The sequence below is a fragment of the Mustelus asterias genome, chromosome 12 (assembly GCF_964213995.1).
Source record: "Mustelus asterias chromosome 12, sMusAst1.hap1.1, whole genome shotgun sequence".
NCBI lineage: Eukaryota > Metazoa > Chordata > Chondrichthyes > Carcharhiniformes > Triakidae > Mustelus > Mustelus asterias.
The window spans coordinates 14,049,224-14,072,568 of record NC_135812.1 but is presented as its reverse complement, the minus strand read 5'-3'; the positions used below and the strand labels follow the sequence as shown (position 1 = coordinate 14,072,568).

General features: G+C 44.0%; 2 protein-coding genes across 2 annotated transcripts in view; one reads left to right on the top strand and one right to left on the bottom strand.

The window, feature by feature from the left end:
* Positions 1–12,131, top strand: part of rflnb (refilin B) — a 30,358-nt gene extending 18,227 nt beyond the window's left edge. The window contains exons 2-3 of the mRNA XM_078224773.1: positions 5,152–5,261; positions 6,720–12,131. Of these exons, the coding sequence (XP_078080899.1) occupies positions 5,152–5,261; positions 6,720–7,047 (438 nt within the window). The 3' untranslated portion in view covers positions 7,048–12,131. The remainder of the gene's footprint in view (positions 1–5,151; positions 5,262–6,719) is intronic.
* A 619-nt stretch (positions 12,132–12,750) lies between these two features.
* On the bottom strand, positions 12,751–22,776 carry LOC144501261 (uncharacterized). The gene is made up of 2 exons (XM_078224775.1): positions 22,155–22,776; positions 12,751–17,929 (listed from the first exon to the last, which is right to left on the bottom strand). The coding sequence occupies exons 1-2, from the start codon at positions 22,330–22,332 to the stop codon at positions 17,487–17,489; spliced, it is 621 nt and encodes a 206-aa protein (XP_078080901.1). The 5' UTR covers positions 22,333–22,776; the 3' UTR covers positions 12,751–17,486.
* Between the last annotated feature and the right edge of the window lie 569 nt (positions 22,777–23,345).

Here is a 23,345-nt window from a genome sequence, read left to right as displayed (position 1 = left end):
CCCCAACTTCATGCTTTGTGAAAAGGTTTTCTCTTGCATCACGTTTGCTTCTTTTGCAAATGATTTTAAATCTGTGCCCCCTCGTTCTCGATCCTTTTTACGTGTGGGAACAGTTTCTCCTTGTTTACTATCCCCATCCCCCTCATGAGTTTGAACACCTCTATCAAATTTCCTCTTAACCACTTCCATCTCCATGATTTTCTCACTATCGTGCCAAAGTGAACATGTACCGAAAACTGCAAGCCCTTCCAGCGCAGAGGTTCCGTCCTGGTTATCTGTTTACATTCAAAAGTATTTTATTCCAGTTGGTGGCTAGGGTGAATCCCAAGTGAATGTTTCCTCTTGTGGGAGAGACTAGAACTCGGGGGTCATGGTTTAAAGATAAGTGGTCTAGGTTTAATAGAGGTGAGGACATTTTTTTTTACTGAGGGTCATTAGTCTATGGAATTTGCTTCCCTCGGAAGTAGTGGGGGCTGGGTTGTTGAATATTTTTAAGGCTAAGTTTGATTAAGAGAGTCGAGGATGATGGGGGCAGACAGGAAGGTGGAGTTGAGACCATGGTCAGAACAGCCATGATCATCTTGAATGGCTGAGCAGGCCGTAGGGCTGAATGGCCTGTTCCAGCTATGTTCCTCTCTCTTTCCTCCGCATCACCCCTCCAAAACCAGGTTTGAGCGCGTGTTGGGATGTACTTAAATGGCTGCTCTTTGTCCAGTTAATCACCTTTTCAGTAAAAGCAAAATACTGGGGATGCTGGAAATCTGAAATAGAAACAGAAAATGCTGTGGGCCTTGGTAGTATCTGTGGAGAGAGAACCAGAGAGAGTCTCCTTCAGTCAGACGGATTGGAAATGTTAATTCTGTTTCTCTCTCCACAGTCACTTATTTCAAATTGGCACCTTAATAAAGTACAAATGACTATGGGAGGGCATCACATGAGCCCGATTATATGATGTACACTATGCGCATATTCTGTTTTTCTCTAACTTGGGTCATTTAATGAGTTTCACAGAGCGGGATTAAGAGCAGAAGCTTTGGCTGGCTTTCTTGTTTGACCCAAAAGATGGTGAGATCAAACCCCATTTCTTGTTTGAAGGCTGGGAGGGGGAGGGGGGGGGGGGGCTGGCGTGGGGGTAAGCACTTTCCTACCCCCACCTCCGATTGTATAATTGCTGACTCTAGAAGTCAGCGCTGAAGTGGGTTCCATGAGTCCCTGCGGAGCTGGATTGACAGCTCTGCAGCTACTGAAATACCACAGCATAGTAATTAAGGGGAACTTGAGGATAGCTGTGTGTTTTTTTGTGTGTCGGCTTTCGAATTAAAGATAATTGTATTGACGATGGAGTGAATATAGAGAGGGGGGTGGAAAATGACATAGACTGGCAATTGTCTGGTGCATTCATTCTCTTCACAGCTAGACGGTCCTTAAATGGTAAACCTGCCGCGTGCAATCGATTACGGCTGAGGGTGCATATGATGTTTTTACAGCCTGTGAGAATTAGAATTGTTAAAAATGGGTTTTTGGCACGAATTGCTCAATCTCCTTCAATACAACAGAATGGCAGGCAAGGGAAGTGAAACAAGGAGAGGCTGTTTGGCACATCAGACCTCCATGTCTGATAGATCAGTATAATCTCACCATTGTGGACTCGACATACTTTAGCTACCTTTCAGTGATGCTTTTGGAAATGTGGGGCTGGATACTCTAAGCAGGAGGGAGAAGGTGATCTTTCAATATGTGGAGATGCCGGCGTTGGACTGGCTGAGCAGAAACTGATAGCCAAGTTCCGCACACATGAGGACGGCCTAAACCGGGATGTTGGATTTATGTCACATTATCAGTAACCCTCACAGCTTTCCTCCTGGGCTTGTAGAATCTCACTAGCTGTTCTGTCTGGAGACAATACACAATCTGTAACCTGTGTTGAATGCTCCCTCCACCCACATTATCTGTACCTTTAAGACCTGGCTGGCTGTAGAGATTTGCATTCTAATTAGTATTCTGTAACTTGATTTCTGTGTCTGTGCACTGTTTGAGAACAGATATCCACTCCATCTGACGAAGGAGCTGTGCTCCGAAAGCTTATGGTATTTGCTACCAAATAAACCTGTTGGACTTTAACCTGGTGTTGTGAGACTTCTTACCGATCTTTCAATAAACAGGGAAAACCGAAAGCTCCATAAATGCACATCCCTACTTTTGTAGGTATCTCACGAAAGGCAAGACCACCTATAGCCAGAAAAGGTCTGCTGCCCTGTACACATCCAAGACCTCGCCCAGTAGGTTTCCTCTCCTCCGCAAGCTTCACCTGCCCTCAATGTACCCCTGGCATTTGAAAATGTCAGTCTCCAGCCTGTAAACATTTTTAGGCTGGAAAGCTGATTGGAGAGGGGGGCGGGGAGAAACAGTCCGCCCGCTGACTTGTGGATTTGAATCATTGTCGGCTGTGGCTCAGCTGGCTGCACTTCCATCTCCTGTGTTAGACGATTGTGGGTTTGAGTCCCACTCGGGTGATTTGAGCGCACACATCGAGGGTGACACTCCAGTGCAGTACACTGTTGGAGGCGTCGTCTTTGGGTAAGATGTTGATATTGAGGCCCAGTTTGCCCTTGGGTGATGAAAGATCCCATGTTACTGTTTCAAAGACGAGCAGGGTTGTTCTCTCTGGTTTGCTGACCAATGTTTATCCCTCCATTATCTTCACAGAAGCAGATTATCTGGTCATTGTCACTGGAAGCTGTGTGCAAATTGGCTGTCGTGTTTCCTACATTACAACAGTGACTGCATTTCAAAAATGCCTAACTGGCTGTAAAGGGCTTTAGAGCTTCCTCAGATTGTGAAAGGGGCTACAATATAGAATCATAGAATGCCTACAGTGCAGAAGGAGGCCATTCAGCCCATCAAGTCTGCACCGACTCAGCATCTTACCCCGGACCACACATCCCCTGCCCGATCCCTGTAACCCCTAATTCACCTTACCTACACAAGTTCAGACACTAAGGGGCCATTTAAGCAAGACCTATCCACCTAACCTGCATATCTTTGGACTGTGGGAGGAAACCAGAGCACCCGGAGGAAACTGACGCAGGCACGGGGAGAATGTGCAAACTCTACACACAGTTACTGTGCCACCGTGCAAGTTTTTCTCTCTCGCTCTCACTTTGGGTGGAGCCCAATCCTACAGCTGCTGCAAGGGTGGAGCTCATCCAACAGGACAGGATGCAGCTAGGTACGTTTACAATCCTGTGCTGTATCTGAGCCTATGCTAAGTGCAGGTCCCCCCTCCCCGCGGAACAGAGTGCGTGCAGCCAGGTACGTTTTCAGTCCTGTGATCAGCTGTGTCGGTATTGGAAATCTGCCTGTTCACTGGAATAAACTGTTATTAAATTCCCAATCTAAACCAGATGAAGGGTAACGAGCCTTGGACAATCGTGAATGAGACCCCAGCATTAGTGCTGTCGTACTGTTCATCTGGTTTAGAGGGGATCTGAGGAAATTGTTTTTCATCCAGAAGGTAGTGGAAATATGGAATGTGCTGCTTGAGAGGGTGGTGGAGGCAGGTACTCTCGCAACGTTTAAAAAGCACCTGGACGAGCACTTAAATCACCAAGGCATAGTAGGCTGTGATCCAAGAGCTGGTAAATAGGATTAGTAGAGATTGGTATTTGATGGTGGGCTGAAGGGACTGTTATGACTCTGACACTATGGTGCTTGGACCCTCTGATTAAGAACACAGTCTGATGTTTCTCATGTCGGTGCAGATTCAATGGGCCAAAGGGCCCCTCTGCTTTATGATAACTCCCAGTGAAGCTAGCCATAGTTGGAGCAGGTTTTGTGTGCTTAATATCCAAAGAATGTGAAGGCAAAGGAAAGGAACTCTGTGGCTAGACTTAGCAGTGTTGGACACCCTCCGGCTAACTACTCTGCAAAATTTATTTGCATCCCAGGATAGTTGAATAAAACACATCAGTTAATACTTGGCCAACTACTTGTGATAGGTTATCGACCGAAACATTAACTCTTGTTCCTTTCTCCACCGCTGCCGTCTGACCAGCTGAGTGTTCGAATATCAGTTTTCCCGTATTTTGCGCGCTCTTTTTGCTGGTGACCATTTTACATTGTCACGGCAACATTTGTTCATCTCTGACCAATGGCTATCTCATCTTCTGTCCTGAGGCTTTTGATTTTTTTAATTGGGATTCTGTTCCATGTCGGAATATCTTACTGTTGCAGGAGAATTAGAATATTTTGAGTGTTTAAAATGCATTTGACTGCTAAGAAAGATATTCAGCTGAAGGGTTATGGAGATGCATCTTATTGAACCTCTTACCTAATAGTTAATGGATTGTCCATTTAGAAGGCTGGTCGCACTGTTGCTCCTCTTTGAAGACGGCAAAATTCACAATCCCAGAATCCTGCAGTGCAGAAGAGGCCCTTCAGCCCATCACGTCTGTACCAACGCATGAAAGGCCCTGACCTGCCCACCCAATCCCACTTGCCAGCACTTGGCCCATAACCTTGAATGTTATGAAGTGCCAAGTACTCATCCAGGTACTTTTTAAAGGATGTGGGGCATCCCGCCTCCACCACCCTCCCAGGCAGCGCATTCCAGACCGTCACCACCCTCTGGGTAAAGACGTTTTTCCTCACATCCCCCCCCTGAACCTCCCACCCCTCACTTTTAACTGGTGTCCCCTCGTAACTGACCCTTCAACTAAGGAGAACAGCTGCTCCCTATTCACACTGTCCATGCCCCTCATAAACTTGAACACCTCAATCAGGTCGCCCCTCGCAAACTTGAAGTACGTTCTCAGCACTGAAACAGCAAACTGTGTTTTGATGCTGAGAACTGGCTGGAAAAAGAAAAGACCTGTTTGCCTCGTAAGAGAGGTGTCTGATCAAAAAGGCGGCTGCTCCAACTGATTTACTGCGTTACCTTGTACTCCAAATCAGGAATCAAGGTTTAGTGAATTTTGAGGTTTCTTTTCCCCCTGAATTGGGACTTACTGCTTTTTCAAATACGCAGTAATTAATTGGCTTGACTGAAACCAGCTCAGGGTTGCCACTGGAGCTATGGATCGGGTGGGGGGGGGTGCTTCCACTGTCCACACTAAACTCTTACATCTTTGTCTGTTGTGTTTTCTGTTGCAGGACACTCTGATTACTTCCCCTTTTCCAGTCACGGGCTTTGGGCCAAGGCTGCATCCGTTATCATTTGGAGAAGGAGTTGAAGTGGACCCTTTGCCACCAAAGGAGATTAGGTAAACAATACGGCGCCTGATGCATTGATGCTGTTTTTGGGGGGTCTTTTATAGTATTGAAATGGGGAGAGGTTTTGTGATTAAAGAATAAAATTTTGCCCACTTTCTGCTTTATCAAACAATTCATGTTGGGATGTATTAGGTTGCACTGAAAGTCCACATGGGTCTGGCAGGCTAACTCAATGAAGTTGTGTATCCCAAAGTCTGGCTATTTTCTCTCTTGGTGTGATTGGTATCTCACTCTCCAAAGCAGATCCTGTGTCCTTTACAATTAGGACTTTATTGCTTGGTACCCTGTAATGGAATGTCATGCCATCCCTGTTAACAGGGCCTAAGTGTAACTCTTCTGGATAGAACTGGCTCTGGTTTGCTTTATTTCAAAAATCATAGAATCCCGACAGTACAAAAGGAGGTCATTTGGCCCTTCGAGCCTGCACTGACATCAATCCCACCCAGGCCCCCTCCCTGTAACCCCAAGTATTTACTCTGCTAATCCCCCTGACACTAGGGCCAATTTAACATGGCCAGTCAAACTAACTGCACATCTTTTGGACTATGGGAGGAAACCGGAGTACCCGGAGGAAGCCCACGCAGACCCGGGGAGAATGTGCAAACTCCGCAGTTACCCGAGGCTGGAATTGAACCTGGGTCTCCGGCACTGTGAGGCAGCAGTGCTAACTGTAACATCAGGCCGTAATGGAGTAATAGTTCTCTCGCTATGTTCCCCAGTTATTAGCAACTGACTTGGACCAGGTGATCCCTCTTTTTGTTCCTTAGCTGGTCAGTCAGCCAGCAATTTGACCTCTAACCTTCTACCTCTCTGGGGGGGTTGGCCAAAGAGGACTGGCAAATTGGCTGCTGCACTCTCCCCGAGTGTGAACTCCCTGGAGACTAACCACTGCTCAACTCATGGAGGGGGCATTCCAACATCCAAAGGGATTATTTGCCAGGATGCTAATTATTCCCATTGTCCTGCGATGAATAGGTGCTTTTTCCGAACTCTAATCTGTTTTTCAGCACTGTTGCTCAGGGAACAAGAGTTGACCAGTGAGTTAAATTCTTAATATGTCATACTGAGAAACCCCAAACGTGAAATGCGGTTGACTTTTAGCAGGTCTCCCTGAAGTGGACTGGCAAGCCACTTGTCTAAGCTGCCACAAATGGATTTTTATCTGATTTATCCTCCGAATTTTAGATAGACATACCATTGGTGGGCCAGTGCATTGAAATATTCCCCCATTGAGAGATCTTTGGGCAACTTTGTGTCACAAATGGGTGGGGAGTGGATTTGGTTGGCCAGTGATTGAGTTTCCAGACATGAGTGAACAGTCTAGCCACTTCCTCTGGGCCAGAGTCCAGAGTTGGACCTTTTGGCGCATTGCCTTGTGAAGGATAAATGAGCATTTCTGAATTAACCCCCTCTCCTCCACCCTCCTACCCCCGTCTGTGCTCTCCCAGGTACACCTCCTCTGTGAAGTATGATTCGGACCGGCACTACGTCAACAAAGTGCTCCTGCAGCACACGCTGGGCGTTGGGTCCTGCAGCCAGACGGTCATCTGCGTTCCCAACTGCACATGGCGGAATTACAAGACGGAGCTGAAATTTGAGCCGCAGCACAAACCGCGACGATTCCGAAGCACTGTCATCGTGTACCCGAAGTACGCAAAAACAGTCTATACAACCACCGTGGATTACAACTGCAGAAAAGCAGCACGCAAATTTTTGTCCAGTGTGGAACTTGAAGCCACAGATTACAGTGAAATGGCGCACTTAGATGGCCAGTGACTTAAAATAACAAATGCTGCCTGCTTTTTTTTTGTTCAACGAGGATTTTTTTTTATTGAATCCAGTCATTCTTTAGATTGTCCATACTTGCTTCTAAACCGTGGTGGCTTCTGAACCTGTTGAATACTGCATTTATTTTGCTCCTTGCCACGTAGCCTTTATCGTGTTTCCTTTTTTTTAATCTCTCAATAAAGTTTAGGAATTTTCTTAGAGATTTTATTGCCGTTAACATGTATAAGGCAGGAATAGATTAAGGAAGCAAAACACAAGGAACCAGTTGCGATTTTAAAAATTGTTTTAACGTGGAGATGGGTGGCGAGATGTCTTGTCGCCCATCCACTGGGAGTCTGGGTTTCAGTCCCCGTTGGAATGGATGGACGCATTGATCCCGAAACTCGAGTGCGGTGTCGGGAAGGACACGAGGAATAAATTGCCAATCTAGGTTGTGACCAGCCTACTCTGAGACTGGAGATGGGTGTAGCTGAATGCATTTTTTTTGTGTTCAGTTTGGATACAGGGCTGGGGTGGCGAGGCAAAAAAAAAAGGCTCAAAACGCGACTGAGGAAATCTCACTGTATTTCCCCCTAATCATTACAGGTACTAAATGCACAGGAAATATTTCCGTATGTGAATAATGGTGAAAATGCTGTGTTTGAAACACAAAATAATTCATTTGAAGTACAATAAGCAGCGGAGATTCAGGAATCGGCAAACCTGAGGTTTGTTAGTGTGGATTTCTCCATCATGATAAACCGAACAGTCACAGCTGAATTTTAATGTGGAATTTCTTAACATTTTCCCTAAGAGCTCAGACAGATGTACGTATATATAACCACATACTTGTTGAAATATTACTGTGGGTCTCTGCTCTTAATGAAGGACAATTCCATTAAAGCCCACTGAACTAAAGTGCAGCAGGACTTGATTTCCAAATGTGCCACTCGCCTGGTTAATAGCTAACAGCTCCGCACATTTGCTTACGTTACAGTTTAATTTTGCCTTTTAGTATAAGTGGGAGGGAGGGATGTTTTCTATTTTGATTCCTTAAGAAACTCGATCAGAGATGGCTGGTTATGGAGCCACCTCAGTTGTTTCCACCAAAGCCAACTCTTTGCAGTTGTGAAAACTGCTTGGGTGTCGTAGTGACTAGAGGAGCTATTCTCCTGACAGAATTGAGTGGACTGATGCAGAGGAGGAAGGTCATCCCCCCCCCCACCCCCCCCAATCAAGACACCCAGTTGTCCCTCGAAAGAGTCTTGTCTGCACTGTCTGAGCCGCACCATTCACTATATCGTGAACAACTCCCTGACCTGCTAGACGTTACATTTCTCCAGCATCATTTGGGCAGCACAGTGGTCAGTACTGCTACCTCACAGCGCCAGGGGCCCCGGTTCGATTCCCAGCTTGGGTCACCGTCTGTGTGTGGAGTTTGCACATTCTCCCTGTGTCTGCGTGGGTTTCCTCCGGGTGTTCCAGTTTTCTCCCACACTCCAAAGATGTGCGGGTTAGGTTGATTGGCCATGTTAAATTGACCCTAGTTTTGGGGGGGGTGAATTAGGGTAAATATGTGGGGTTATGGGGATAGGGTGGGATTGTTGGTGCAGGTTTGATGGGCCGAATGGCCTCCTTCTGTACTGTAGGGGTTCTATGATCAAGCACTGTCCTCTTGTCCTGGTGTTGTGGTTTGTCCTCATGGTGTATAAAAATTAGTCAAATTATGCTGAATTTTGCAGAGTAACCCATCTGCAACAACAGAAACTGTGCAGCTTTAAAGGTAAAGTCATTAATTATTTGGCGCGGTTGGTCAAAGGTTGCTCTTAATGAGGCTGTAATGCAATTATGGCTGATCTTTAACATGCAGTCAGCAAATCTAATGACACCGGCAGTCCCAGCGATTGCTGCTGGAATGAGAAGGACAGACTGTGCACGAAGGAGTCTGAGGATGGACTGCTCCTGTCAGACGCATTGGCATTGAGGGCAAAGCAAGTTAGTGACATCAGGTTGTACCAGCTCCTGTTGGCAGGTACAATATTTGCTACATTTCACAGCCAGCTTCTTTGGGGGATGGCAGGGGTGGGGGGGCGGGGGGGGGGGGGGGCGCGGTGGAGAGAAAGGAGGGTTGATGTGGAAGGTTCACTTTAAAACTGCTCAAGCACTTGTAATATTTGGAAGAGTACTCATGAGATTGCTTCCTAATTTTTTTTCCTCTTGTTTTGAGTGTTTAAAAAGACCAAAGGAGGAAGATTTCTCTTACTAACGCACGTTTTAGAACGTGGTTCAACAAATATTTGCACAAATACCCCAGTTCAGCCCAAGCAGTTTTGGAAAGAAAAAACATACTGCAATGGTCTTGCATCCATTTTTATATATAACTGGCTCAATAAATGTGGAATATTTTAATATATTGTATCTTTAGTGTGATTATTGAGGTTACTCTTTTGTTTTAGCAGATTGCCATTGATTTTGGGGCCTTTGTTGCTTTAAAAGGCAACTATTCAGGATTGTAGTCGTACTTGATATCGCTCCAAGCTGGCACTGAAAAGGGGAAATTTAACCCAGTTGAAGGGCATGTGTTAAGATGTGCACTGCAAATGCAAGTGCTTCAAGTTTGCACGCATGCTTGACAAATGTGGTGTTGCATTCTGAATACCTGACACCTGACTAGGCTTTGCAGCAGTGATTTAAGTGGGTGGAGGAAGACGAGCATCTTTGGGGAAATGTGACACTTGTCCTGAAATAGTCCAGATAATCCGTGAAACAGATCAGCTCTGCTGATGCATGTTTGGTAATTGAAATTGACTGACTACATCACCCACTCCAGTCTTAAAAGGGCATGGCTGTTTGACTTTGAACTCGGTGTCTCTTCCACGTTCAGAATTGGGAATGGATAGTATTTTATCTAAAAAAACGTGGATAAACCAATATTTTAGCATTAAAACCGGTAAAAAGTTATGGTTTTAATTGGATTTTGGAGCAGTGGAAGTCCACACCAATTCCAGACCAGCATGACATAAGGAAGTTCCCCAAGGTTTGTACTCGAACCTCGATGTACATGGAGTACACATTTTAGTCACATGCTCTTATCGATGGAAGGTGAATTATTTTGGGAATTATTTCCTACTACATATGTAATACTGTAGGTATTGGCATAACGGAATGCTTCCGATGTTTCTCGACTACTGAATCCACTGCTTTTTAAAAGACAGGTAATTATTTGGGATTCTATGCTAAATGTGTGGATTTTAATATGCTGGGTAATGGAAATACCATTTCACAATCTGTACCTCATGACTGTGTCAAAAACTTTCCAATTCAGTGTAGCTGGAGCGGTTGCAGGGTGAAAAGTGACCAATATGTCTCCACTCCATCTGTAGGAGAGCAAACCTAAATACACATCAATGTGCAATTTCCTTTGCCCAACTTACTCAGAGAGGCTACGTAGGCTGCAGAGAGTCCAAAGTGAACTTTCCTTTCTGTCAGACGAGTGGATTCTGGTTCAGAACCCACACAGGAGATGACATGATAATTGTCCAGTTCTGTCCATTTTGTCTTCTCTACAGAACGATTTGTGTGTTGGAGCAGAGTCGATGGAGGTGTATAGGATGTTGTTGACTGGTTTAGATTGGGTAGATGGTGGGGGGGAGGGGGGAAGCTTTCCCCGTTGTCTGATGGTACAAAGGTGAGAGGACACAGATTTAGGCTTTTAAGTAAGAGATGCAGGAGGGATGTGAGGGAGAATTTTTGTTTTTTTACAGTGAGTGCTAATGATTTGGAACTCGCTGCTGATGAGGGTGGTGGAAGCGGAGACAATCGATTTCCAAATGAAATTGGGTGGGCAGTTGAGGGAAATAACCTTGCATGGCTATGAGGTGAGGTAGTTGGACTGACTGGATTGCTCTTGAGAGCTGACCTGGACTCAATGGGCTGAATAGCCTCCTGTTCTGTCTTGACTTTTATGACCTTTTTGCTGGGAAATGGGGTGCATTGGGGTGCTGTACAAAGTGGCTGGCTATCTTCCATGTCGTTTTACGCTTGCCAAAAAGCTACACTTCCACACGGTGGCACACTGCTACCTCTCAGTGCCAGGGACCCAGGTTCAATTCCGGCCTTGGGTGACTGTGTGGAGTTTTCACATTCTACATGTGTCTGCATGGGTTTCCACCGAGTGCTCTGGTTTTCTCCCACACTCCAAAGATGTGCAGGTTAGGTTGATTGGCCTTGCTAAATTGCCCCCTAGTGTGAGGGGGATTAGCAGGGGAAATACATGGGGTTATGGGGGATAGGGTCTGGCTGGGATTGTTGTCGGTGCAGGCTCGATGGGCCGAATGGCCTCCTGCACTGTAGGGATTCTATGATCAGACTTTCCTTCCTTCAGATGTAGTACTATACCTCAATGAAATGATTTGTAGTCACCCAAATCTCAGAGAATGGGCCTAATCTTGCTGCAGTGCGCTGGTCAAAGTGGAAGGGGAATGTAAAGTGAGTAAATATGATAATGCAATAATCCACACTTGTCTCTTTGGAATTGCTAAGAATCATGGCCGGTCCTTTTTCTCCAGTTTAGTCCAATCCGATGCACTTTATAGGTGGAGATTTGAAAGTGTGCTACACACCCCGTCTACAAACATTAAATGAACAGTTATAGAATGGCTTCATTGTATTAAGGTTTGGATTGAAGTGCAAATACCATGAAAGCCATGTGCCAGGAATAGCATTCCAGAGCAAGAGGAATTTAAGAAAAAGGCTGAGTGGCTTGGTAAAGACTTACTGCATTTTTTAAACTCCATTTTTACTTAATCCTAAATGTTAAGGAATTGACTATATATCTAAAACACTACAGCCCTGTTCTTAGATTGTATTGGGAGGTGAGATGTTCCTGATATTTACCCCTCAAAACTCATTATTGCTATAATACTTTGTTCAGTGATTTGTCTCGGCTTTACTCTTGTATATCAGAACATTGTGTGGCCTGACATGGATGGATGAAAGGCTTTAAAAATAGTTTTGTATTTCTTCAAAGAGAACTTTGTGATTTGAAAAAGGTGTAAATTATGAATAAAAAAAACAAAATGGCTTACACTGTAGATGTTTGCATTTTGATGTATTAATGTGCTGGAATGTTATATTAACAAGTAATTGCCATTGACTTTGGTGTACGTTTTAATGAAATGGATGTCTGTTGGGGTGGTGTACTGATAATAAACTGTGCCACAGTGTGGTTAGTGTGGGCTGGGATCTGCAACACTGTGCAGACTATTCCAGATATTGGCTGTGCCAATAGAAATCTCAGACTTTAGTGATGCCTGCAAAGGGACTAAAGCTAAGAAACCTAGCTTGCCACCACTCCCGTTATCCCAAAGTCAGCAACAAAGTGCTGCTATCCAAAAGGGGCGAGAGGAAATGAGTGACTGAAATGTGAGAAAAGGATACCAATTGAGTTGAACATGCGTTTAGTCGGTCGGGTACAGTTCTGACTTCATTAGCAATGCCACTCAACCCCCTGCTTTTGAGCTGGCCCGACGACACTGCTTCAACCATTTCATTGAGCCACATCGACTTGGGAGCGCTTGCAGTAAAACAGGATTGGTCTTGTATTGCCTCGTTGAAATCCAGTGAAATTGCAGCACGCTGCAGAACCTTCCATTCGGGCAGACTAACTAGTTGACTGCAAGGACTTTAGCATCAGAGAATAGAGCCAAACAGAACTTTTCAAAATCCTTTAATGATTTAACATTCAGTCCAATAAGTTCTGTAAACAATGAAGCAGCAAAGAGAATTCCTGAGGCTCATTTCATAAACTGTTACAATAAAGCAATGAGATCAATATGTAGTTTGCTATTGTAAACAAGGTTCAAGTCAATGTGTATTTGTGGACAAAGTCGCAAAAAGATAAAAGGCTAAATTTAATTTGAAATCTGAGGGATAATGTCTGCCATCTTTGTACTTATGTAAACGATGGCCTTTTCATTTATCTGTAACAGATTACTATGGAAATTGAAGGCACGTACACACACACACTGCGCAAAGTTCTTTGTGGAGGGGGAGCCCTGGTACTGGCCAGTAACTCAAAACAGGACATAATCTTCCTCTGATTATGGAGTCTTGTTACTGATCTCCGCCCATATTTGAGACAACATTCATGTTCACTAACTATAAATTCACAGAAAATGCAGAATTTTGCACGTGCTCTGTTTTATGATTAAAGGGACCACACAAACCTATGAACAATGACTGAAATACAGAACCCCGGGTCCGTCTGATCTATTCCTCACAATTACAATACCTTGCAATACTATACAATACAACCCTTGCCACACTTAAAAACCACGTAACGTCCTGGGCGAGGCAAAAGGCCAGGTTAAAGCCGGGCCGTTTTTGTGGTGGGGCAGAGCAACCAGGGAAAACTGGTCCAGGAGATCACTCTGGCCCTGAACTACCTACTCTTTGTGACAGGTGATCTCTGCTTCAATCAGAAACAGGACTTGCTTGAAGTAATTCAGCCAATTAGCATGCACTGCATGAGATGCCAGGGGTTTGCCATTCTCTGGGAAAAGAATCACCTGATATCTAATCTAGATCAGGCCTCATCCAACCCTGATCCTCCCTAACCTATTTATTTGGAACAAACTGCCAATTGGAGCACTATCTGTTTCCTTCAGAAACCTGAACCTGATTCCCCTAAGAGTACACTTTTGTAAAGTCCTCGTCTCTCTTGATGACTTAGATGCCTTGCATTGTGAATGAGGCTAATGACCTCCTTGACACTTTTTTCTGAAGCTTCAGTGTCACTAAAGAACAAATAAAATTGGTTAAATTGTAGTTGAAACTATATACGTATGTAACCTTTGGTAGTACTTTGAAGCACTCCATACTTGCAGTTGAGGTAATCCATCCCTTTTACTCATTCACTGCCAATAATTTGCTTCTCCACTAACACAATTATTCGTGTTTTCTCTTTTATCAAGCTAGGTTTTGAGTGAAAATGTCATAAAATATAAATGTATGCATGTTATACTCAGTTCAGTAGGGCACTCTTTCCCCATTTTTTCCCAACTGTGTATGTCTACTCTGCATAATCTATGGCCAATTGTAAGTAACTTGGTCACGGGCTTCTACTCATGTCTCTTTGAGGCTAGTTGTTAGTGAGTGTGCAAGAGAACCCTAAGGGAGTTGATCAGAAGAAAGCAGAATTAAATAACTACCAGCTACATATAGAGCAGTTACAGATCTTGCTCTCTCAGCTTAATCAAGGTGATTTCTGATCTAGCCTGACTTACTCTATGAACTTGGATTGAGCCTCCTCTTGCTGGCCTGTCCAATCATCCAATGACGACATAGCAGCATCTGTCTATATCACACACTTGATGTGGGGAAAATGTTCAAAGGTGATTGACGCTGAGACAAAGCAGGAAATGTTATGGACAGGTGACTAAAAATTAGGTCAAAGAGGTAAGTCTTAAAGAAGGTCCGAAAGGGGGTGAAAGGTGGAAAGAATTACCAGAGCTCAGAGCCTAGGCACAGTGGTCAATTGTGTGGCAAAGGGAAATGCACGGGGCAACTAACGTTAGAGAAATGCAGAGTTTTTGGATGATTGAAGGGCTGGAAGAGGTTGCAGAGAAAGAGAGGGGAAAATCCATCGAGGATGAGAATGTTAATGTTGAAGAGTTACTGAACCGACAAGATAATGTAGGTCAGTGAGCACAAGGGTAATGGGTGGAATATTAGAATTCTAACAATTCTATGGCACATATTAGAATTCTAACAAGAGAGTTTTGGATGACCTAGACTTTGTGGAGGATGGAAGGCCAGCCAGGGGGGCGCTGCAATAATCAAGTCTGAAAGTAATAAAATGAGGGTTTCAGCAGCTGATTAGCCAAGGCAAGGCAGAAATGGGCAATCTTATAAAGATGGAATAGAGGATATGGGAAGAAAGCTCAGCTGAGGGTCAAATAGGATGAGATTCAATACAGTATCTACACAAAAAGCCCTTTCAAGACAAATAATGCCCTTTCACTTTCCTTTGAAGGTGAGGATAAGTTTGAAATTTCTTTGCTTTCTTTTGTTAAAAGGGGTGTGCTGTTAGTTTGGGTGAGCAGGGAAATGGGGTCCATCATCTTATAGCATCCTTTAATTAGTTGCAGAGCTCACACACGTGTTTTTAAAATGTAGGCTACAGCCTGAATCAATGGCACTGCCATGTCTGCAGAGGGAAGAACATATGATAGTCCAGTCCAACTGAGCAATGAAACTACAGATTGAGTCTTTGATTATCTGACAAAGTCAGGAATTGTGGTGTAAAGAATGGTTTAAAAACACCCGCAGCTGATAGCATTTTCTAGTAAAAGTAATTTGAGAGAGAGACATCTGCATAAATAAATATGAATGTACAATCATTTGAAATTTGTGGTAGGTTTAAATGCACACATAGCAATGTTGATATTGACAATTTTATTTTTAGCACACAATTTAATATCTTTTCAATGCTGATTTTTAAAAAAATGAAACATGTTTACATTTGAAAATAGTGTCAGTCTTCTCTCCAAACCCTGTAGCCCGTTCTCAAGTATGATGGCGATAGAGGAAGCATTTTGAATGTGGGCATTTGGCAAAGACGAGTGAAACTGAATCTAAAAAAGAAATGCATATGCAATCTGGCAGCATCTTCAATGAGTTGAACGATTCCTGCTGGGAGCACAACATTATTTCACTCACCTAAGCAAAATCACGCATAATTTGCAGTCAGTTCTTAACCATGATTAAAAAGAAAAGTTGCGTTTTCCAATCCTCTTTAACTCACTAGAGCACAACATGGTGTTTTTGGTGTGTTAAACATGCTCTGTGTGTCAGTACAACATCACAGAATAAGTCCTTTGCATCTTTGGGTCCACATCGCTAGCTGGTGGATTTTTCAGTTGCTAAAGTGTCTTAATAAAATTGGTCATAATTTCACGCATTTAATCAATCACGGGCTATCTGAGAGAGCAGTGAAGGATGACCCAGTTCAGCGTATTGCCAATGCGATACCTGGAACGGCTACATAAAGATGCGTGGCCAGAGATGGCTCGACCGTATGATTTTTCACTGCTGTGGTCCTGGAGCTACTGCTGAACCTCGCCCTCACCCCCACTCAATTTAAGAGAAATTGCAGGAGTCACCGCACTTTAAAGTCCACCATAAAATCAAATTCTCACCATTTTACATTTGCACTCACCAGACAGCAAAACTTCATAGCCAGAAAATGGACAGTCGACAGTTAGGAAGGCAAATGCAATGTCAGCATTCATGTCGAGAGGGCTAGAATACAAGAGCAGGGATGTACTTCTGAGGCTGTATAATGCTCTGGTCAGACCCCATTTTGGAGTATTGTGAGCAGTTTTGAGCCCCGTATCTAAGGAAGTATGTGCCTTGGAAAGGGTCCAGAGGAGGTTTACAAGAATGATCCCTGGAATGAAGAGCTTGTCGTATGAGGAACGGTTGAGGACTCTGGGTCTGTAATTTAGAAGGATGACGGGGGGATCTCATTGAAACTTACAGGATACTGCGAGGCCTGGATAGAGTGGACATGGAGAGCATGTTTCCACCTGTAGGAAAAACTAGAATCAGAGGGCACAACCTCAGACTCAAGGGACAATCCTTTAAAACAGAGATGAAGAGGAATTTCTTCAGCCAGAGAGTGGTGAATCTGTGGAAATCTTTGCAGCAGAAGGCTTTGGAGGCCAGGTCATTGAGTGTCTTTAAGACAGAGATAGAGCGGTTCTTGATTAATAAGGGGATCAGGGGTTATGGGGAAAAGGCAGGAGAATGGGGATGAGAAAAATATCAGCCATAATTGAATGGCGGAGCAGACTCGTTGGGCCGAGTGGCCTAATTCTGCTCCTATGTCTTATGGTCTACTTTGACCTCCTAAGGGTTATAAATTACACATACAGAACATGTTCAAGCACCTCAACAAGTATGGTTTGGTCTGAATTTGCATGGAAAAAAAACACCATTACCCTGAGAAATTATAGGTTTAAATGCCAATTGTATTTTACCATATGATGATGACTGGAATATATAGCCATTTCAGATGCAAAGATCTCAGTTATTTTCCCCCAAAAAAGGAAACACACACAAATTCAAATCCCTTATATTTTTCTTCACTCAGATCGGAATATCTTTTGATTACAGAATGTTGGAGTGCCAGTGCCTAACTAGATTGTCTTAAACTATTAAAAAGTGCACTGGTCAACATTCTGAAACAATAAAAAAGATGTGGTTTAAAACATATTGGCCTGGTTGGTTAAAGGTTTTCTTTTACAGCGTTTAAGGAACCATCTAGAGAGGGGAATTCAAACCACTTTCGTGCTTATGTTTGTAGATTTATAACTGCAAGGAACATTCTGGGATTGAAAGAGTATGGACTGGGATTCTGGCTCAGGCAACTTTGAAATTTGGACTTAGGATCTTTGGCCCACAAAATAAGAGTTGGAGTGATCCTTTGTGGTTAGCTGCTGTAACGTTTTACTGCTGATGACATATGGATTCTCCTTTTGAGACTGAATATTAGAAAGCTCCTGTTTGCAAAATTGGGTATCCTTGCGCACACTCTTCTGGGCAGCCAGGTACCTCAGCTGCCGATTTAGCTTGTAAAGCTTGATCCTTTCCTCTTCTGCCACGGGATCTTCAAGAACTCCATCCCACCGCAGAGTCTCGTTTATTGAGGTAGCAAGGAGATCTGCAGAATGAAAGGTGCCACTGCCCGTATCCTGATTTCCGTCGGCTTTCTTGCTGGCATCCGTAGGCTTGGGACTTTTCTTGGTATCCCCTTGGCTAGCCGGCATTTCAATGTTTGGAGATGCAGAATGTGAATGGCGTTTGCTGCTTTTCCCATGTTTATGAGCTAGAGAGACAGGAAATGTTAGGAGTTGGGCAGCAATGACTGATTATAAAGAGACAGCAGATTTGAAGAGTTTGGTCATTTTGTTAGGCGGGTTAGTAGAAGCAGGTACCAGCAACTCAGATTACTGTGATTAAGGAAACCCTGTTGGTTTTAGGGTCAAAATTTGTTACCATTAAAAGAATGAGGGTTTTATTGCAATGTCACTATCCCTTTATTTTGCTCTGCATCAGGCAGGCGGGAGACTGTTCCATATATATGACTGTGATATGTAGTGTTATATCCACTCAACATTTTGTACTTGTTAGCTTTTGCTCAGTGAATTTGTACATGGCTCTCATCTCACTGAGATCAGGGAACAGGCATGTGGGGAAGACCTCGATAAACCCGCATCTTTCCACGTTGTTCAAATACTTAACAGTGCATTTTCTGAGGTTGCATTATTGTGCTGTCATTTTTAACTCTTTAACTGCCACCAACCCCCTGATTTCTCTCCCGGTTATAAAATATCTGTTCCATATCCAGATGAGAAGGTAAACAAGCAACCTTCTTGAGATATCTGCTAATGACACTCCAGAATGTTTGAAATAAAGTACTGAAAAATGGTAATTCCACCTCCTTCACCGGCAACTGATCATGTCCCCAATTTGTCCTACTTAAATCACCAATTTACCGCTATGAGAAAATTGCAGGGGTGACTGATATTGTAATTATTTTCTGTGCAAGGCTGGAATTCATAATGTACATAATGCAGCTAACTTGTGTACATTATAATAAAATAAGATTGGGAACAAATTAAGTTAAAATTCGGTCTTGTGGATCGGCTGCCATTTACAAACATGATGTGGAGATGCCGGTGTTGGACTGGGGTGAACACAGTAAGAAGTCTCACAACACCAGGTTAAAGTCCAACAGGTTTATTTGGTAGCAAATACCATAAGCTTTCGGAGCAGCGTGTTGTGAGACTTCTTACTATTTACAAACATGGCCAGTGATGCCACACAGACCCTGTGGTTCTGTAAATTATTTCCAGGTATGTATTTGTTATTTTTTTTATTCATTCGTGGGACATGGGCATCACTGGATGGCCAGCATTTATTGCTCATCCCTAGTTGCCCTTGAGTGGCTTGCTAGGCCATTTTAGAGGGCAGTTAAGAGTCAACCACACTGCTGTGGCTCTGGAGACACATGCTGGCCAGACCAGGTAAGGATGGCAGATTTCCTTCCCTACAGGGCATCAGTGAACAGATGTGTTTTTCCAACAATCGAAAATGGTTTCATGGTCATCAGTAGATTCTTAATTCCAGATTTTAAAAATTGAATTCAAACTCCACCACCTGCCGTGGCGGGATTCAAACCTGGGCCCTCAGAACATTGGCTGAGTTTCTAGATTAGCAGTCTAGTGATTATATGACTAGGCCATTGCCTCCCCCATTTGTTCTGTAACATGGTAAGGGGAATGTCACAGCATTTACATCAGGATTAGGCAATTCTATCCCAGGCATCAGAATGCTATTTCTTGCTCTTGTTACAGTTTGTAACACAGTTTGTAGTCACAGGATGCCATCTACTGGAATCCATTCAAACTGCAGTAAAATAATCCTTTTCATGAGAATTTGGCTGCATTCCTATTTGCTGTCTGAGTGATGCAGCTTTCATTATTCAGTAACAAGAGATTAAAATTTGGTTAAGGAGTTTGAACTGAACAGAATGAATCCGAGTTGTGTGGGGCTTTTCACAGCAAAATTCCAGCTCTCATCCAAAATGGGAAAACTTGTTCTAATACGAATAAGTTTATATCACATTCAAGTGTGGCACGGTGGCACAGTGGTTAGCACTGCTGCCTCACAACGCCAGGGACCCGGGTTCAATTCCCAACTTGGGTCACTCTCTGTGTGGAGTTTACACGTTCTCCTCGTGTCTGTGTGGGTTTCCTCCAGGTGCTCTGGTTTCCTCCCACCGTCCAAAGATGTGCGGGTTGGGTGGATTGGCCGTGCTAAATTGCCACTTAGTATCAGGGGGACTAGCAGGGTAAATATGTGGGATTGTGGGGATAGGGCCTGGGTGGAATTGTGGTGGGTGCAGACTCAATGGGCCAAATGGCCTCCTCCTGCACTGTAGGGATTCTATGATTCACTGTCATTATCCCAGTTCTTTGTGGAAAGCTGTACAGTACTCAGGGAGGTATATTATCTTTAAATAAACAAACGTGGAGCTGTTTGGAAACTAGTTTGAATTATTATTTTGCCTGGCACCTTAATGCAAGTAAGTAATGGGATTTACAGTTATCCATGTGTTTGCAATGTGATATAGAATTCAGGTAGGCTGATTGCTGCAGTGCCAGAAAATCTGATTCAAACTTTACTGGGAAGCTGACTGCAGCCACCCCTGTGGTTACAAAAGGTGCGAAGGCTTTCAAGGAGCTACAGAAGATGAGGGATTGCAGTTATGTGGTTAGATTGGAGAAACTGGGATGGTTCTCCTTGGAGTTGAGAAAGTGAAGAAAAGATTTGATAGAGGCATTAAAATTCATGAAAGGTTCAGATAGAGTACACAAAGAGAAACTGTTTCTAATGGCTGAAGGGACGATAACCAAAGGGCACAGCACAGGTGATTGAACCAGAGGCAACGCAGGGAAAAGGATTTTATATGCAACGCCTGGTTAGGATTGGGAACATACTACCTGATCGAGTGGGTGGAAATGGATTCGATAGTGTTCAAAAGGTGGGGAACACAGGAGATGTTTGAGAGGTCTAGTGTTCTTGATCTCCTGCCAAGCCGCACATCCATGTCAAAAGGGATGTGATGTGGAGATGCCAGCGTTGGACTGGGGTAAACACAGTAAGTAGTCTCACAACACCAGGTTAAAGTCCAACAGGTTTTTTTGGCAGCACAAGCTTTCAGAGCACTGCCCCTTCGTCAGGTGAGTGGGAGTTGTGTTCACAAACAGGGCTAGTCTGCCATAACTCTGCAACTCTCATTTATAATTCCAAAGTAGCAAGTTGTGCACACCAGCGCCTATGCCCCGGGATCTCGACTCGAAATGAGGGGCCCATCAAGCTTCAGCACACATGGTGTGGGAGGAGGAGGGCGTCACCCCTTCTAATGTGCACAAAGACTGGGAGAAAAAAACAACCTGGTCGCGGAGAAACAGCAGGGAAGTGGGTTTAAATGGATTGCTCTTTGAAAGAGCAATGGATGTCGCTGGCTGGCCAGCAATTATTGCCCATCCCTCGTGCCCTTGCTGGCAAAGGCTAAGTGAGCAGGAAGATCTCCTTCTGTGCTGTACTATTCCGTGATTCTATGATCTAGGGCTTCCCCCAGCAGGAGAGCATAGCTGTGCCCTGTGGAGCTTCTGTTTAGGCTATTCATACGTTACCAGGAAAAATGGAAGTTGAGGAAAAAAATCGACATTGGTATACTACCTGATCGAGTGGTGGAAATGGATTCGATAGTGTTCAAAAGGTGGGGAACACAGGAGATGTTTGAGAGGTCTAGTACTCTTGATCTCCTGCCAAGCTGCACATCCATGTCAAAAGGGATGTGATGTGGAGATGCCAGCGTTGGACTGGGGTAAACACAGTAAGAAAAGTGTGTAAAAAGATTATGTATACCTTGTAGTGTGTAAAAGCAAAATTGAAAACAAAACTTAAACAAGTGTGTTTGCACGTAGCGGGTCGATTGGTGCCTGATGGGATGGGAGATGAGTTGGTATTTTGGGTGAATGCAGGTCCATTATCAGAGCACTGATGAGTAGGGAGGCTGCAGCTTCCCTGGTGACCTGTTCTATATGAGTTTCGGGCTGGGTGATCCACTAGTTTCATCCCAAACCTTTTCCAAATTTTTCTCCAATTTTCTTACCTTTCTCTTTAGGCTTCCCACCACTGAGCTATTCACCTGTTCTTTATGTCTTTAATTTTTTTTAACGCTTCTTTCCAGATGAGATAACTTCCAACTGATCACTGCATTAGAATTTCATCTGTATGGTGCCTGTTTTTTAAAATATTGTTTCCCTCCCTTCTGATGCCAATAATAGACTACTACATTCCTAAAGAAGTGCACAAGTCCAAAATGTTGTCTCCTTCAATCACAGGTGCTGACAGACCAATCTGTTTGCGTTGCAGCTTTCTGTAGTTGGCTGTTTTAAAGATTATGTATACCTTGTAGTGTGTATATTTCACGTGTTTTGATTTTAATAATCCAGATACAAATTTTAAATTTGCCCTACCCGAAACAGTCTCTTCTGAAGTCGATGGCGTACTTGAAGAATTTCTTCCCACCTTAGAGGATTTCTTCTTCTCCTTGCCTCTCTTTTTCTTAATTATCTTCTTTTCTGCTGAGCCAACAGTCAGATTTGGGGCCGAGGCTGTCTTATGTCTGCTGGCTGGTGTTTTGTCCTCCATCATTAATCAACCTTTCTTAACCTGTAATTTTTCCATCCGATTTTTATAAATCCCACCCCTCCCTCCTTTTTCTTTAAAATTGATACTTTGGTTTCATTTTCACAGTATGGTAAATGTCTTCCCAAAGGTAGGGATTACTCAGAAGAATATTTGGATGCACTAATACCCCACAGCGAGTCGCTGCTTCTCCAGGGCAGTCCACAACAGGTTTCGAAGGAGGGAATGCTGGGCAAATTTCAATGCCTTTTTCTCCTCTAACTGCTCTGGATACGGATCTGTGGTCTTTCCTCCTAATTTCTTTAAGGTTATGGAGTACTATTCATACATAATATATCCTCTGTGTGCTTTGGAGCAATTTGCTCTCACCTATAGCAGACAGACCATCTTGTACCCCATGGTTATTCCCGATTGCCTCTTCTTTAATCTATTACTTTTTTTTCTTATTCTTTTCCCAGCCTGAATTATATTTTCCTTTCTATATATATATATATTTTAAGCCATTATACCCTGTCTCCAGCCCCCCCACAAGCTCTGCCCCTCCAGCTCCCTCATGCTGCTGCCTTTTAGTCACCTTGGCCTCCCAGTGACGCGTTGTCATGGAGACGCCTCTTCCCCTCCCCTCCGCAGACCGCGACACATCCGCCTCAGAACATAGTTCCCCCCAAAAAGATAAACGAAAGAGATGGCCGATTGAAAAATAAAAATTGTCAGGGACTCTTGGTGATTGCATTAGTTCACCACGCCCCAACACATTTCGCTAATGGCTCCGTTTTGTCTTCTGAATCCCCGCTTCAGCTTGATTCATGTATCAATCCGCGGACAGTGCGGAGGCTGAACCCCCCGCCCCCCCCCCCCACCCACTACCTCGGTGGAGGCTTCGAAATGCGGGGTTTATTTTTGCTTCCCATTGCCAGGTCTTTGGGTTCATGATATCGGCGGGCGGGTTGGGAGTGGGAGCCAGGAGAGACCATCGGCATTGGAATGTGCGAATTCATTTTTTTGTGCGGCGGGATTTT